The sequence below is a fragment of the Palaemon carinicauda genome, chromosome 21 (genome assembly GCF_036898095.1).
Source record: "Palaemon carinicauda isolate YSFRI2023 chromosome 21, ASM3689809v2, whole genome shotgun sequence".
Lineage (NCBI taxonomy): Eukaryota > Metazoa > Arthropoda > Malacostraca > Decapoda > Palaemonidae > Palaemon > Palaemon carinicauda.
The window spans coordinates 84,230,178-84,247,622 of record NC_090745.1 but is presented as its reverse complement, the minus strand read 5'-3'; the positions used below and the strand labels follow the sequence as shown (position 1 = coordinate 84,247,622).

At 38.7% G+C, this 17,445-nt stretch overlaps 1 protein-coding gene across 2 annotated transcripts in view; it reads left to right on the top strand.

Annotated features, from left to right (window-relative positions):
• LOC137615302 (invertebrate-type lysozyme 2-like) overlaps window positions 1–17,445 on the top strand; it is a 64,412-nt gene that overhangs the window by 13,862 nt on the left and 33,105 nt on the right. Inside the window, exons 2-4 of one of the 2 annotated variants that reach the window (XM_068345057.1) lie at window positions 4,145–4,345; window positions 4,503–4,573; window positions 6,032–6,104. In XM_068345057.1, the coding sequence (XP_068201158.1) occupies window positions 4,145–4,345; window positions 4,503–4,573; window positions 6,032–6,104 (345 nt within the window). The remainder of the gene's footprint in view (window positions 1–4,144; window positions 4,346–4,502; window positions 4,574–6,031; window positions 6,105–17,445) is intronic. The other variant, XM_068345056.1, reaches the window with a different exon arrangement.

The following is a 17,445-nucleotide window of genomic DNA, read 5'->3' as shown; positions in this document are numbered from 1 at the left end:
CTTCCCTACCTCTTTTCTACTTCTTCCCTCTCCCCACTCTCTTCCCCACCTCTTCCGTTCTTCTTCCCTCTCCTCACTTCCTTTTCTCTACTTTATCCTTCTCCTCACTTTCTTCCTTACTTCTTCTGTAATTCTTCCCTCTCCCCACTCCCTTCCCTACCTATTTTCTACTTCCCTCTCCCCACTTTCATTCCCAACCTCTTTCCTACTTCTTCCCTCTCCTCACCTCTTTCCTTACCTCTTCTCGAGTTCTTCCCTTTCCCCACTCCCTTCCCTACCTCTACTGTACTTTTTCCCTCTCCTCACTCCCTTCCTTACCTTTTCTCTACTTCATCCCTCTCCTCACTTTCTTCCCCACCTCTTCTGTACTTTTTCCTTCTCCTCACTCCCTTCCTTACATCTTCTCTACTTCATCCCTCTCTCCACTTTCTTCCCTACCTCTTCTGTACTTCTTGCCTGGCCTCACTTCCTTTATTACCTCTTCTCTACTTCATCCCTCTCACCACTTCCTTCCCTACCGCTTCTGTATTTCTTCTCTCTCTTCACTTCCTTCCTTACCTCTTCCCTACTTCAACTCTCTCCCCACTTCCTTCCGTACGTCTTCTGCACTTCTTCCATCTCCCCACTTCCTTACCCCTTCTCTACTCCATCACTCTCCCCACTTTCTTCCCTACCTCTTCTCTATTCTTCCCTCTCCTCACTTCCTTACTTACCTTTTTTCTACTTCATCCCTCTCCCCACTTCCTTCCCTACGTCTTCTCTACTTCTTCCCTCTCCTCACTTCCTTCCTTACTTCTTCTTCACTTCATCCCTCTCCCTAATTCCTTCCTTACCTTTTCTGTACTTCTTCCCTCTCCTCACTTCCTCCCTTGCCTCTTTTCTCCTTCATCCCTCTCCCAACTTTCTTCCCTACCTCTTCCGTACTTCTTCCGTACTTCTTCCCTCTCCTCACTTCCTTCCTTACCTTTTCTCTACTCCTTCCCTCTCCTCACTTCCTTCCTTACCTCTTCTCTACTCCATCCCTCTCCCCACATCCTTCCCTACTTCTTCTCTACTTATTCCCTCTCCTCATTTCCTTCCTTACCTCTTCTCTACTTCATCCCCCTCTCCACTTCCTTCCCTACCTCTTCTGTACTTCTTCCCTCTCCTCACTTCCTTCCTTACCTCTTCTCTACTTCTACCCTCTCCCTACTTCCTGTTCTATCTCTTCTGTAATTCTTCCCTCTCCTCACTCCCTTACTTACTTTTTCTCTACTTCATCCCTCTCCCCACTTTCTTCTCTACCTCTTTTGTACTTCTTCCCTTTCCTCACTTCCATCTTTATCTCTTCTCTACTTCATCCCTCTCCCCACCTCCCTTCCTACCTCTTCTGTACTTCTTGCTTCTCCTCACTTCCTTTTTTACCTCTTATCTACTTCCCCGCTCTCCCCATTTCCTTCCTTACCTCTCTGTACTTCTTCCCTCTCCTTACTTCTTTCCTTACCTCTTCTCTACTTCATCCCTCTCCACCCTTTCTTCCCTACCTCTTCTGTACTTCTACCCTCTCCTCACTTCCTTCCTTACCTCTTCTCTACTTTTTCCCTCTCCCCACTTCCTTCTCTACCTCTTTTGTACTTCTTCCCTCTCCTCACTCCCTTACATCTCTACTTCATCCCACTCCCCACTTTCTTCCTCACTGCTTCTCTACTTCTTCCCTCTCCTCACTTCCTTCCTTACCCCTTCTCTATTTCATCCCTCTTCCCACTTCCTTTTCTATCTCTTCTGTAATTCTTCCCTCTCCTCACTCCCTTCCTTACTTCTTCTCTACTTCATCCCTCTCCCCACTTTCTTTTCTACCTCTTCTGTACTTCTCCTGTCTCCTCACTTCCTTATTTATCTCTTCTCTACTTCATCCCTCTCCCCACCTCCTTCCCTACCTCTTCTGTACTTCTTCTGTCTCCTCACTTCCTTCTTTACCTCTTTTCTACTTCCCCGCTTTCCCCATTTCCTTCCTTACCTCTCTGTACTTCTTCCCTCTCCTCACTTCCTTCCTTACCTCTTCTTTACTTCATCCCTCTCCACCCTTTCTTCCCTACCTCTTCTGTACTTCTACCCTCTCCTCACTTCCTTCCCTACCTCTTCTCTACTTCTTCCCTCTCCCCACTTCCTTCTCTACCTCTTCTATACTTCTTCCCTCTCCTCACTCCCTTACATCTCTACTTCATCCCTCTCCCCACTTTCTTCCTCACTGCTTCTCTACTTCTTCCCTCCTCACTTCCTTCCTTTCCTTTTCTCTATTTTATCCCTATTCCCACTTCCTTCCCTACTTTTTTAGTATTTCTTCCCTCTTCTCACTCCCTTCCTTACCTCTTCTCTACTTCTTCACTCTCCCCATTTTCTTCCCTACCTATTTTGTACTTCTTCCCTCTCCTCACTCCCTTCGTTACCTCTTTTCTACTTCATCCCTCTCCCCACTTTCTTTACTACCTCTTTTGTACTTTTTCCTTCTCCTTGCTTCCTTCCTTACCTCTTCTCCACTTCATCCCTCTCCCCACTTTCTCCCCTACCTCTTTTGTACTTTTTCCCTCTCTCCACTTCCTTCCCTCTCCTCACTTCCTTCCTTACTTCTTCTCTACTTCTTCCATCTCCCCACTTCCTTCTCTACCTCTTCTGTACTTCTTCCCTCTCCACACTCCCTTACCTCTTCTCTACTTCTTCCATCTCCCCACTTCCTTCTCTACCTCTTCTGTACTTCTTCCCTCTCCGCACTCCCTTACCTCTTCTCTACTTCATCCCTCTCCCCACTTCCTTCTCTACCTCTTCTGTACTTCTTCCCTCTCCGCACTCCCTTACCTCTTCTCTACTTCATCCCTCTCCCCACTTTCTTCCCTACTTCTTTTGTACTTTTTCCCTCTTCTCACTTCCTTCCTTACCTTTTCTCTATTTCATCCCTCTTCCTTCTTGCTTCCCCACCTCTTCTATACTTCTTCCCTCTCCTCACTTCCTTCCTTACCCCTTTTCTTCTTTTTCACTCTCCCTAGTTTCTTCCCTACGACTTTTGTACTTCTTCCCTCTCCCCACTCCCTTCGTTACCTCCTCTCTACTTCATCCTTCTCCCCACTTTCTTCCCTACCTCTTATGTACTTCTCCCTTCTCTTCACTTTCTTCCTCACCTCTTCTCTTCTTCATCCCTCTCCCCACTTCCTTCCTTATCTCTTCTCTATTTCTTCCCTCTCCCCACTTTCTTCCCTACCTCTTCTGTACTTCTTCCCTCTCCTCGCTTCCTTCCTTACCTCATCTCTACTTCTTCCCTCTCCCCACTTCCTTCTCTACTTCTCCCTTCATCCTACATTCATCCTTACATAACCCCTTTCCCACTTCCTCCCCTATTTTTCCCTCTCAATATCCTTCCCAACTTTTCACACCTTCCTACATCTGCCCCAACTTTTTTCCTCACTTTTTCCTCTCCCCACCTCCTTCCCTACTTCTTGCCTCTCCCTATCTCCTTCCCTATTTATTGCCTCTCCCCACTTCCTTCCCTACCTCTTCTGTACTTTTTCCCTCTCCCCACTTCCTTCCCTACATTTTTCCTCTCCCCACATCCTTCCCTACTTCCTCCCTACCTCTTCTTTACTTCATTCCCTGCCTCTTCACTACTTTTTCCCTCTTCCCACTCACTTCCCTACTTTTCCCCTCTTCATACATTCATCCCTGCATATCCCCTTTCCCACTTCCTCCCCTGTTTTTCCCTCCCAATATCTTTCCCAACTTTTCACACCTCCTTACTTCTTTCCCTACTTTTTACCTCTCTCCACTTCCTTCCCTACTTCTTCCCTACCTCTTCTCCACTTCTTCCCTCCCCCTACTTCCATCTCTACATCTCCTGTCTTCCTACATTCATCCCTACATATCCCCTTTCCCCCTTCCTTCTTTCACTCAATTCTTTCCTTACTTCCTCTCTTTTCACTTCTTTCCCTAATTTTCCCTCTTCTCACTTCTATCCCGACGTTTCCTCTCTTAACTTCTTTTCCCACTTTCCCTGCTCTCATCACTTTTCCTACTGTTCCCCTTTTCTCACTTATGGTTCCAAAACTAGGGAATATGGCCCAATCCCCATAAATAGAATTAAGTCGAGGTACTGCGCTATAAAGTGATTTGTTTCTAGGTAATATGAGTGACGCAGAAAAGGAGGCCAAATGTTTGCGCTGCATTTGTGAAGCCTCGTCGAGCTGCAATGCAAATATTGTTTGCAGCAAGCCTTACTTTGGTGGATATAGATGCGGCCCTCTAAGCATTTCGTGGCACTACTGGGCTGATGCTGGAGCCCCAAAGCTGGAAGGTGATGAAAATCTACCAAGTGAGATAGGTATGTCAAATCTGTTACATTATATATTTCTAGCCTGAACGATGTGTGACCATTGAATTGTCTCTATTGAGAATAAGCTCTTCAGAGCTTGAAAGAATGAATCTGAGTTCATTGTGTATTTGTGTTATTGTTGAGAAATCTTCTCGTTCTCTTGCAGCTTTCAAGAATTGTGTGGAGGAGATTTACTGTGCTGTTGAGACAGTGAGGAATTACATGAATAAATTCAAGGTAAGCATCCTTCAATTCTCTAAACAGATTACAATGTGATTCCACTTAGAAAATCTGATCTTAAAGATTGTCACTTTTTACGGAAGTTTGATCAATATCAATTTTATAATTCCAATTTGGTGATCTGTATATCTTAAAGGAAGTGATGTTTCTTTCAAATCAGATGTAGAAAGGAAGAGAAAGTCAAAACAATAATAATTACTGTTATCAATGAATATTGAAACAAGTAGGAGAACCGAATCAAATGTTTTTCCAATTATGGAAACTTTTAGTATATAGTTCTCTATAGGTTTCGATTTGTACTGCCATTGGTTGGTCATAATTTCGATCTATGTAACGGAATTATAATCGTAACATCTCATAGTCGCGAAAGTCATAATTTGATTGTATGTCATAAAACGAAAAAGGTATGTATCTAAAACCTTAACACAGAATTTTTAGAATATCGGTCTCTTCAGGTAATGTATTTAAGAGCAAAGCATTTGTGAAATATGTGTTTTTCATAAAATTATGAAGGGGGGGGGGCGTGTCTTTGCCTGTTCTCAAGTCAGCCTTGTGCCCTCCAATCTAAAAGAAAATAAGTTATGATGATGTTATATTGGACTAAACTGACTTGTGCAAGCAAGACTCCAGGAATTCACCCTTGGATAATTTATGCCTTATCAGCATACCTAGGACATGAACCATAGTAATTGCTAATATTTTGCCTCGGTTTATCTCGTCTTTGAAGGTGTCTGTCGCAGATTCAGTTTTTACCTTGCATGTCTTTGATTCACTACATTATTTTGATTTTTTATCCAAATTTCTTTATGGCATGACCGTATACCCTTTTATTGGAACCGAATGTATGAAAGCATCATAGCTTGGTATTAGTGATCACCAGGGTAATTTCTAGATTACACTTGGTTAACATTACATTAGCTTTACTTTGTTTGAATGTCATCTTGGATATCATACTTTACGTGAAAAGAAGACGCCTTAACACCTTCATTTGCAGATACTGTCAAACTTCATTGCAATGACTGTAGAAGTAAGTTTTCAAAATCGATGTAATGGGTTTATAACCGACCTGTCCTTGCTCTAGTTGTGGTCTTTCCTTCTAGCTGGGTACTTAAGAGGAAATTTTATTCTATGTAATTTTAAAAGAAAGCTTAAGAGAGTTTTTGTTGTACGTACCTACTTTGAAATGGTAGGCTACCTCACTATCACATGATACACAATTGTCTTCTCTCCAGTAACACACTTCAATTGGTTTAGTTTCCACCTCTGAATACTACTGTAAATGCACAAGTTGATGAAAATTTCCATTTATAGAATAATTGGTAATCGTTCTTAAGCTTTAAATTATGAAAGCAAATGGTATAGTTTTACCAGAAAAAAATGGTTAAATCGTAAAAAAAAAAAAAAAAAACTTTTTGTTCCATCGGTAGATTATAGAATCTTTTATTTTTGTTACAGAATGGAACAACAGCCGATTGCAATTCTGATGATAAAATCGACTGTGAAGACTATGTTCAAATGCATATTCTAGGTGGTTATAGTTGTTCTCAGTCAAAGGTTGACACAGATCCAAGATTCTCGAAATATTTTAATTGCTTTAAATCAAATTAAGCCACCTCCTAATATATTTTCTTATCTTAGTCCTGTTGTTTGGAACTCGAATTATTTTGTTTGTCAACAAAACTTAATGCACTTGACAATATGATCCAGGTGAAGATTCTCACGTGATTTGACTTGTTACCAAATACCAAGTCTTTTTTGCTACTTAAGTGTCTTGTACTTTAGTTGACTGAGGTGTCAATTTCCTCTTCTAATACTAATACAACGGTGGATCACGGGAATTTTGCTATAAGAAATACCAAATTCTAATGCAAAGTCTTACCACTGCAGGAATGCTATTGTAAAGATATGAGTTTATCTGTCTCCACTGTTCTAAAATGAAAGGTCTGACCTAGGTTTGTGACTATCTTTTTTGTAGAATATTAATTCATTTTATGAAAAGTCTCATTAACGACAAAATTTTACACTGCTTTCTGAACTGTGATGATGCTTACCATTACTTATTTTATCACCTATGATTGTGTTAGTAACAAAGAAATAATGGCTAGCTGTCGATAGCCATATAGCTGGGGTTGGAATGAAGGTTTAATTTCCCGAACATTGTCAAACAATATTTCCTTAGAATATTAAAATCACCCATTGCTTCAAAAAGGCTTAAATTCAGCCAGGTTGTATTGTAAACAAGTGAAAATTCATGCAGACTTTTACTCAGTTTTTAAAAAAGACCTTTTTGCTTGGGGACATTAGATTTCACCCAAGATAACCATTGAATTTTATAAAGAATCCGTTTGAATTGTTAATATGTAACTGTAAACCTTCTTTAACAATATATAAAAGGAATTTTGAGCATCTAAAGCTCGACATAAAGCCTTCGTCAAGTTCAATTTAATCTTGGAATAAGTAATTAGTAAAAATGGGGCATAATTACTTTATTACTAGCCGTTATTCTACAGAAAATACAAGTTTCTCCTTTATTTCTATGAATCTCATCTGAGGTTTGTATTACTTAATTCTCAAAGGTGGTTAAATGTCGTCATCTACACTAAAATCTATAACTTTCCCAATTTCATACACTGTAATACTGTAATAGTCTTGTTCCTCTATGGGGGTATTGAGTTTTAGGTGGCACTTTAAGGCAATAAAAGCTCTCAAGTACTCCAACCAGTAACGGTTATCTAACGTTTTTATTGATATTATGGGGCTATTTAGCTTCAGATGAATAAGGGCTGTCTTTTTCTTTCTTTGCTATAGATTCCTGTTTTAATTCTTCAATGGATTCACTGCTGGATGATAATGATCTGCATTTCTTTGTTTCATGTGTTGAGAGCAGTGTGTTGGATAGTCCCACTTATGGAAAAATATGTTCAGTCTATGGTGGGCCAAGTTCACGTAAAGGATTTAAAACGTAAATGAAAAGTGACTTTTAGTTAAGGGAAAATCTATAGGATTAGTGAGGGTCATGGTGATGTGTGGAATAGCAGTGGTACTGTGTGCTACCACCTAGCATAAACTTGCCCACTTGCACATCATGAATTTCCACTAGTGGTGTTCATATTGGAACTAGTTCCTCCACAGCTGAAATGAGTCTTGAATCGCCTTTGCCTAGTGCAGCCTTAAAGGAAACGGCTATTAGTAAAAAAAAATTGAATCCGGATTCATTAAGTCTGGATGCTTCAACAGAACAGAACCTAGAGGGTGAGACACATGGTATGAGAGAAATCGAAGTATTACTATTTCAGTCCTTCCAAAAGCTTATTGCAGAAATGTTTCTGTTTAGATTAACTGGTAAGTTCTGATGACTTATTTTGTAATGTCGTCTAATGTTATTAAGACTGAATAAAATCTGAAGTGCATAAATTAATGTCTCGGGTGGAAGGTTTGTCTACTAATACTTCTTCTGTCTGTTTTTAAAACCCTATTGTAATGTTTTTAAGGATTAAATAGATATTTTGCTCACATCACGAAAAGGTTCAATCATTCTTCTACATGATATAACAAACCAGAATCTCATATGTTATAATCTGGATGTCCTAAAGTACAATAGTCAAATTTCCACGTGAGAGCACTACTTTTCACCACGACCAAATGTGATGTGCCTCATAGCGTTGCCAGAACCCCAAAGCCTTGAGAGGGCTAAATACAGGTTTTTTCGAGTTGTTTGACTGAAAAGACGTTGTTTATGGGTAAATATTATGGATGGTTTAGTTGAAATTCTCTCTTTTGTAGATTCTATAGTAGGGTTTTTTACTCGTTAGAAAAGTTTGTGGGCCACCAAGATTTTAACCTTGTATTAGATTACTTGACCTGTTTAGATGGAACAATTTCAGAGGGCACGCTGAAAGCTGCTACTATTTTTTTTTATTTTGTTATTAAGCATAGGGAACAACTGTGTTCATCAATGGTTGAGATGGTTTGTGACACACAGAAGCAATCTTTTGATTTCTTTTCCTCTTTTGGGTCCCATTTTGGATCAAGATAGGTTTGATGGCATAGTGCAATAGGTTCCCAAGAAAATCGAAGTGATGTTTTGAGGTTGATCTTTTGAAAGCCTGTGATTTCACCTCACTTTTATGTCCCTCTTTTTTTCTCAATACTATTTTGTTTTACTTCCGAAAGAGAATTTTCAGAACAGTGATAGGCCTGCCATATTTTGGACTTAGACTCATTGCTCTTATAGGAGAACTTGATGACTGTCTCTACCACGAAATCCTGGTAGCAGAAAAGCTTTCTTACTTTAACCCTGGATAGGTACGGTCCTCGGACACCCCTTTAAGGGTATACTCGGACGCGAACGACCCCGACGCCAAAAAAAATTCTTGAAAAATCAGTTTTTGCAGTAACCTCCTTTTTTCTTTTGCCAAAAAAAACTTCAATGAATGCTTAAAACAACTGTAAAGATAAATACTACTCATCTGCAGAAAAACTATTTATTATAAATATTTTAAAAAATTAAGTAGAAAAAAAAAAAGACCTGACATAAAAATTCATAAAAAAAAAGTTTATACATATATACACAAATCCTTTTAGGAATTGATTCTTGAATGTTTAGGACACATCTTGATGTATTTTGGATGAAGTCAGACCCATGGAGGTGAAGATCTGAAATGAGAAAAAAAGGGTAACTTTTTTTGGCCAAAAAAAATTGTCCAAATTTCATGAATTTTTTTGGGTACCCAAATGAAATAGGAAGTGGCTAATTTTTTTAGGGAATAAACATATGTTATCCTAAAATAGAAATATGTAAAAAAATCTTCATTATTTTGTAAATTACATTTATATCAGGGGCCATATCTAAAGGTAATTTTTTGAGTACTTGGAAATTTCGTAAAAAAATACATATATTTAATATATAATATGATATTTATGCAGGTAAAAATATACCAAAATATCACAAATTCTATAGGGAACAAGAATATATATAGCTAGGGCAGCTTACGCTTCGGATATGTCCACAAAATGGCCGCCAACCACACTGACTCAGACTCCCTAATCTGCCACTTGAAATGTAGGAAGGGTATGTCAATTTCAAGGTGTTATTTACTAATCTAATTATTATTGAATATGCATAAAAATTGTATGGTGGGTTGCTGGATAATTGTCGATTATTTTACGACTATAAAATTAAAATTCTGACCCAAAAAATTTTTTTTGAAGGGAAATAAAATCGAAAAAAAAAATGTAAAACAATATTTTAGCTAAAAAAATTTGATGATATTCAATCAAAAAAAAAAGTAAACAAAATTTTCCGACAAATAAACATCTAGAGGAATCATTACTCTGTGATACTTCCTTAGTACGTAGTAATTTTGAAAGAATTGGGAAAAAACGAAAAAATGGCAATCACCGGAAAATCGAACACATACCTATATATACGCCATATCTGGCTAAAAAAAAGATAGGCATGGGTAGCCAGATCATCTAGAAACACTTTCCAACACTATAAAAATATAAGTTTTGCGACACTACTTGCCAATTCCTTACGGTAACATGACTAAGCAAAAAAATGCAAAACAAATAAAAAGGGGCACTCGTGGAAAAATGGCCATTCTAATATACGGCATTTCAGAAAAAAAAAATTTCAGCCACGTGCTAGGCAAACCATCAAGGCATATTTTCCGACAAATAAACATATAAATGAAATATTACTCTGTGATAGTTCCTTAGTACGTAGTAATTTTGAAAGAAATGGGAAAAAACGAAAAAATGGCAATCACAGGAAAATCGAACACATACTTATATATACGCCATATCTGGCTAAAAAAAAAATAGGCATGGGTAGCCAGATCATCTAGAAACACTTTCCAACACTATAAAAATATAAGTTTTGCGACACTACTTGCCAATTCCTTACGGTAACATGACTAAGCAAAAAAATGCAAAACAAATAAAAAGGGGCACTCGCGGAAAAATGCCCAACATTCTAATATACGGGATCTCAGATAAAAAAAAAAGACATGCACGTGTTAGCCCAACCATCAAGGCACACTTTCTAACACATAAACATGAAAAAAAAAATCAATAATATACGGCAATTCCTTACTACGTAGTAAATTTTTACAAATATTGAAAAAAAAACAGAAATTGGCAACCGCAGTTAAATACCCAATATACCAATAACTATGTCGTATCTGACAAAAACAAAATCACGCATGGGTAGCCAGATCATCTAGACACACTTTCCAACATTAAAAAAGCAAAAGTTTTACGACACTATTTCGCAATATCTTACGGAAAAATGACTTGGCAAAAAAATTAAAAAAAATTAAAAAGGGACACTCGCGGTAAAATGCCCGACATTCTAATATACGACATCTCAGATAAAAAAAAAGACATGCACGTGTTAGCCCAACCATCAAGGCACACTTTCTAACACATAAACATGAAAAAAAAATGAATAATATACGGCAATTCCTTACTACGTAGTAATTTTTACAAATATTGAAAAAAAAACAGAAATTGGTAACCGCAGTTAAATACCCAATATACCAATAACTACGTCGTATCTGACAAAAACAAAGTCATGCATGGGTAGCCAGATCATCTAGACACACTTTCCAACACTAAACAAGCAAAAGTTTTACGACACTATTTGGCAATATCTTACGGAAAAATGACTTGGCAAAAAAATGAAAAAAAAAATGAAAAAGGGGCACTCGCGGTAAAATGGTCCTCGTGGTGATGAACGAAATTTTAACTAAAAAAAAAAACATGCACATGGTAGCCAAACAATTCACCAAGACTTTCCACAACTAATAACCTATACAAGTTGCACCATTCTACGACAATTTCATAATACGTAATAACTTTGATAATTATGCAAACTACCTCAGAAGGGTAAACTCGGACGCGAACGACCCCGACGCGTCTCAGAAATCGGGGAAGAAGTACAGCTACAGCAATGCACATCTGGACACTACTAGAGCGTGTAGGGGAGACACCTCCTGCAGGTCGATCACCCACAAATTCAGTCACAGGGGTGAGTCACGTGAGAAAAACCTGTTTTTTTTTGACGCTCGGGGTCGCAAACGACCCACCGTACCTATCCAGGGTTAATCAGTTTTTGGAAAACTTTCAATCCAAGCCATGGTGTCTTTCAGGTCAAAAAAAGGATATAGAATTCCTCTGTCCTCCAACTCTTCATTCAGAGGAAACCCTTCCTTTTCCAAGTTACGTCAACAATTCGGCCAAATTACATATTTAAAATTAAACAGTAAAACGTTTTAAGAAAGAAAGTTAGTCTTAGATCCCTCTCCCAGCGTTTTACAACAGGTTGTTCCTAGTGCCCAGGGCATCAGGGTGTTGGTGATCAGTTCTAGATATCTTTGCACTAAACAGTTATACAGTTCTCAGCAAGTTTTAGAAGGAAACTCATTCTACAGTCTTTGAGATAGGGAAGAAAATGGATTGGATGTCTTTTATAGATTTAAAAGATGCCTATTTTCACCTCCCTTCTTCATCCAGAATCAAGGAAATTAGGTATATGGATCGCTCAAAAATATTGGTCGAGATTTCTGGGCATAAACTTTTTTGTACTTAAACAACTGGCTGATTTTGAACACTTCCTTCAACTGATTCGGATCCAGCACGTGTGGTTGCTTGGGTTGTTGAATTTGGGAGCTCTTGTCATTGTGAAAAACTCTTCCGATTTTGAAAAAGGATTCTATTTTTTGGGGGATGATAATAACAACAGTTGCTTTTAGGTCTTTTCCATCAGAAAAAAAGGATTCAATCCTTGCATTTATTAGAGTATTTCAAGGAGATGAAAGCACAGTCGAACTGATAGTGCTTTCATCTGCTTGAATGTGTGTGGGGGAGACTACTATGGAATATGGCATCTCTCGAGAAGTTGGTTTAGATGGGTTTGCTTAAGATTAGATATTTTCATTTTCATTATTGGAACACGACTTTTGATAAGGAAACGGTTTGCATAACTGTGATTCAGAAGCAGGTAGAACTGGTGACAGTGAAATGACTCTCTTTTATACCCAGGGTGTGTTGTTGTAAAGGTTCCAGATGTGTGTCTTTCCATCGATGCTTCCTTGGATTACTGGGTTACAACCATGGGTTACCTTTATTTCTTGGAAAGATGGTTGGAGAAGGAATCAACCCTAAACATACATTGACTGACACTCGTAGTTGTATTCAAGGTCCTTCAGCCTCAGTAGCCTCTGGTGGTGGTAAGTGCGTAGAAGATTTTACAGGCAACATGACATCCCTGACTTACTTTTGGAAGCATGGGGCCACTAGGTCAGAGTCCTCGCTCTGCATTGTGGAAGGGCTCCTATTTTGTATGGATCTTAAGGGGATAAGACTCATACCACAGATTATTACAGGGAAATTGAACATACTAGCAAATCAGTTAAGCCGGAAACAACATATATTGTACTATTTAATGAGTGGTCTCTAAGTCCTTTAGTGTGTCTAGAGGTTTTGAGTTGGCGTGGAAAACGAAATGTAGACATATTTTCAATCTCTCACAAGTTAGTTTAAGATTTTTGTTCTCCACTTCCAGATCTCCCTAGCATGGGGTGGTGATTCCCTATTACAGGATGGGTTGAATCTGGATCTGTATGTTTTTTTCTGTTTTCAGTGATTCAGTTGGTGTTAAGCAATTTTAGGGTATCTTCAAGTAGTAGGATGAGTCTGGTGAATCTCTAATGGCCGTGGAGATAATGATTTATCACTATGAGACCTGATGTTAGAGTGCCCAAGGAGATTACTATCTTTGCAGTACTAATCCTTTCAGACAACCAATTTCTACATCAGTTCACCTCCTTCCATGCTACATCTAACCTCAAGGAGACTGTCCATCCTGTTCTTTTGCAAAATGATATTTCTGGGTCCTTTAGATTATCTACTTCAGATTTCAAAAGGCATTTAGCAATAATTTGCATGAAAAAAACAATGGAATATGTATTTTGATTGATACATGTCTAGGAATATTTCAGTAACAAGGATTAGTTTGGATTATACTATATTTTCATTTGTATAGGTCCATGATGAATTCCATCCTCAGGCATCTTCGTTTAGTTCTATTTGTTTAGGGTATTATCGCGGATGTGCGATTGAGATTTGTTTATTGTAATGTAGATGTAGTGTTACATTAATTGTGAAAGTCCCCATTTCCAAACTTTTGAAGATATATTTTTAAAGATCTTACAGCCAAAACTTTTTTTCTGATAGTTTTGGCTTCTGCTGAATAGAATAGGGAGTTGAGCTGCTTTCCAATAATGAGAGTTTTGGTGTTGAGAAAATGGTTTTGTCTCTTGTCCCTACCTCTCCAGCCAAGAATGATTTCGAGGCAAAATATCTTCCTCAATATTTGGAGAAGAAGAATGGTGGCACATCAGAAAAATAGGATTCTTTGTCCTATTAGAATAGTTGTTTTATTTATACTAGATTGATAACATTAAGGAAAAGGTTTCTAAATTGTTTTGTGGAGTTAGGATTTCAATGCACCTTCTCTCCGAGAATGCAGTGTCTTGTCTTATTACGTGTTTAGTAACCAAAGCTCACAAAGAATTGGATTCAGGTCATATGAAGAACTTGGAGGTTTTGGTTCATGATAGAAGTGCAGTTACTTCCCTTTATATCTAGGAATATTTCTTTGGATAGAGTATTAGCAGCACTTTAGTGGCGTACCAAATCTATTTCCACAAAGTTCTATTTAAAAGAAACCAGGATTTACTATAAAAATTACTGAGCATGGGGTGCACTGGAAGCTGGCTTCGGGTGATGTAGTATAAGTATGAGTGATAATTAAACGCCTAAATTTGCCTTAAGTATTGATATTAACTTTCTAAATAAGCTACTGGTTGTAGGGTACTGTGGTAGTTGTTTCTAAAATCATATATTGAAGGCATTTATTTGAGAGTAATTTATCGTCATTAAATTCTTTTAAGTTGGTCTTGATTTTTAGTCCCTTGTTGGTATTTAGGATTAAATTTCCCCAATGTGGATTCATGAGTTATTGCAAGACTTGCTAGTTTACAGTTTGTGTATCGGAGGCGAGTTTTCGCTAATTGCTGTAATTATTTAGATGGGTAATAGATTGGTTATCTTTCCTAGTGATGTCAGGAGGTTGTTGGAATATGTTTCGACTACAAGTTTAAATAACCATTTACCTTTTGGAGTACCTAGAAGCTCTTATTGTCATACAACGCCACAAAACTCAGCAATTCACTAAAGGGGCAAGACTATTACTGTAATAAAAAATAGGACATTTTTAGACTTCAGAATAGATATCGAAATTTAACCAGCTTTGAGAAGGGAGGAGTATGTACCTAAGATGAGTGTAGAAATAATTCATTCTATTATTAAAAATCTTATAAATCTTTACTTTAAATTTAGCTTAGTATTCGTTCACAAAAACTGTGGCTGAGATTTAATAAGTAACTGCAATATTCAATGCTGTTAAAAACACTGTTCAAATGACATTTCCAAGTGAGGCCCTCCAGCTTGAGCTTGTTGCTCGCAATCCGCAGGCTGATAAAAGAAAAGGCCGTGTGTTACTTTTTTAGTGCATAAGATTTTATTCAGAATTTCTTATAGATATTATGTTAACTCTTAACACGCTTGCAAATCTAAACAAAGCTTTCTTGACATTTAAAGTTCTCATGTGTTTCTTTTAGAATGCTTGAAATTTCACCCCGAAGCTTCACCGTGTTCTTAGTTGGTTTTATATTAACAAATCGAGATAAAAAATTTATTGGTTCTTGACTGAGTAAAATTGGAGGTGAGGTTTCAATGACTGGTAGGTTAATTTATTCTTATTGAATTCTTTGAAATTTTACCAAAAAGTTCCTCTTCCCATTAAAATTGTTTACAAAATTTTCCTCAGTTTCATGACTATTTGCCTAAAAAAATTAGATACAGGGCATTCATTGTGTGCTATTTGTTTGTTTTTTAGGATTCAAGACTCCCTTTAGAGTAGTTGTTATTTTTCTGATTATAGTCTGTGTTGTGCAATGCTTACTTGATAAAAGTACAAATGATTAAGATTTTAGGTGGATTTGTTCTTTGATTTCATCACAATCAACTAACAAAGTCATAGAATAGTAGTTCTTATAGTATATTTGATGACTACAACGCAAAATATTTGCAATTAAATATCCATATCTAAGATACATAGTCCTAGTTGGGAGCTATGAATCAAGTCAGTCATGGAATGAAATGATCAAGAACTCTTTACTGTTTCACACACACTTGTACACTTTAACAGTATTTCCTTTTATTTGTATATCTTGCTCTAAACCCACACTGAAAACAGAACCTGTTTAGGCTTGCCTTTTCATGCATTAGCTGGTTTTAATTTTTGTCACGTACTTGTATCTAAGCTTATTGTCTGTTTAATACCGTTTAATTGCATTCCTCTCGCCTCTCTGTTATAACCTAACATCCCACTTGCTCAATTGGTGACCGCCGGAAGAACAGTTCCCTCCGGTCTTAACCGCCACTACAGTGCCCTACTGTTTGATGATGTCGTCCCCCAAACCTGACAGCCAGTACAGAGGCATTCCCTTGGTTTCAGAGCCCCGAGGTTCAGTTTTGTCCCAAGGGAGTATCTCGCTCAAGCACTAAATCAGACAATATTCTCAGAGCGATCCCCGAAGACACTTTCCTAGAAATCTTTGATTAGCTTTGCAAGCGAGGGGACACCCCAATAGCTTACAACATCCTTAAAACATAACTTCTGGAGCAGTACTCACCCTCACCATTCACCCATATAGCCAAGTTTTTTCAGCTCTCTCAACTGCCGCTGCGGGACCAAAAGGCTTCGCTCACCCTCAGGGAAATGACTAGTATCACTCGCCTGCAACCTGCCGCAAATGGCTCTCCTCAAGAGGTGAACCTACTTTGTGGCCATTGGTACAATGTTTACCCAAACCTGTACGCTCTACCATCCTCTACGTCAATATTTTGCCCATGAAGGACCTGATGACCAAAGTCGACGCACTTATGGACAGCCACTTCACTACCTTCAAGAACTCCAACAACGCCTTCACTCCTCACGAAGAGGACAATTATTCGACATTGACAGAAGTTCACATGAATGAAGTAGGGACAGAACACGGAAGGACACAAATGCCCATCCCGTGATGTGTCGGAGCAGTGACGAAGCCACCCACCACCCACATATCCCGCTCCTTGCTCACACCCCAACCAATGACCTCTTCTACCACTTACTGATGCCCATCAGCCACATTTATGCTACTACTGCTCCAAATTCTCATCTCCTGTGAAGAAATAAGTGAACGGTTGTCATTGGCCATTCCTATCGTTAATCTTTTCTTTTTACATGATGCAGGTACGGGTGTGCGAATTTTGGTAGACGCTGGTGCTTGCCTTTCTCTTCTCCCAAGGCCACTTTTCAGGAGACGGCATAGTCTGTCTAAGCCTGGTAACGTCCGCCTGGTAGCTGCCAACGGATCTGGATCCCCACTCATGGGTAAGAGACCCTCACATTATTGGTTGGGAGCACCAAATATTATTGGAAGTTTCTTGTTACTGACATCACATTGCCCATCCTCAGTGCAGCTTTCCTCTCCCATTTCCACCTCCTGGTTGATGTTGCTCACTGAGCTTAGTCAACAAAGACTCTTACTCCTTGACACCTCTTCAACCTGACTCCGGCCTCGCTCTCAACATCAGAGCACCCACGGATGTCTATGCCCACCTCCTCACGTTGAACCCAGAAGTCTTCCATCCAGAACTTCTCCAAATGCCCACAGTTCCCGCCAAACATGGTATTTATCACAATGTCAAGATGACGGGGCCTCCAGTGTTTGCCAGATTCAGGCGTCTGGCACTGG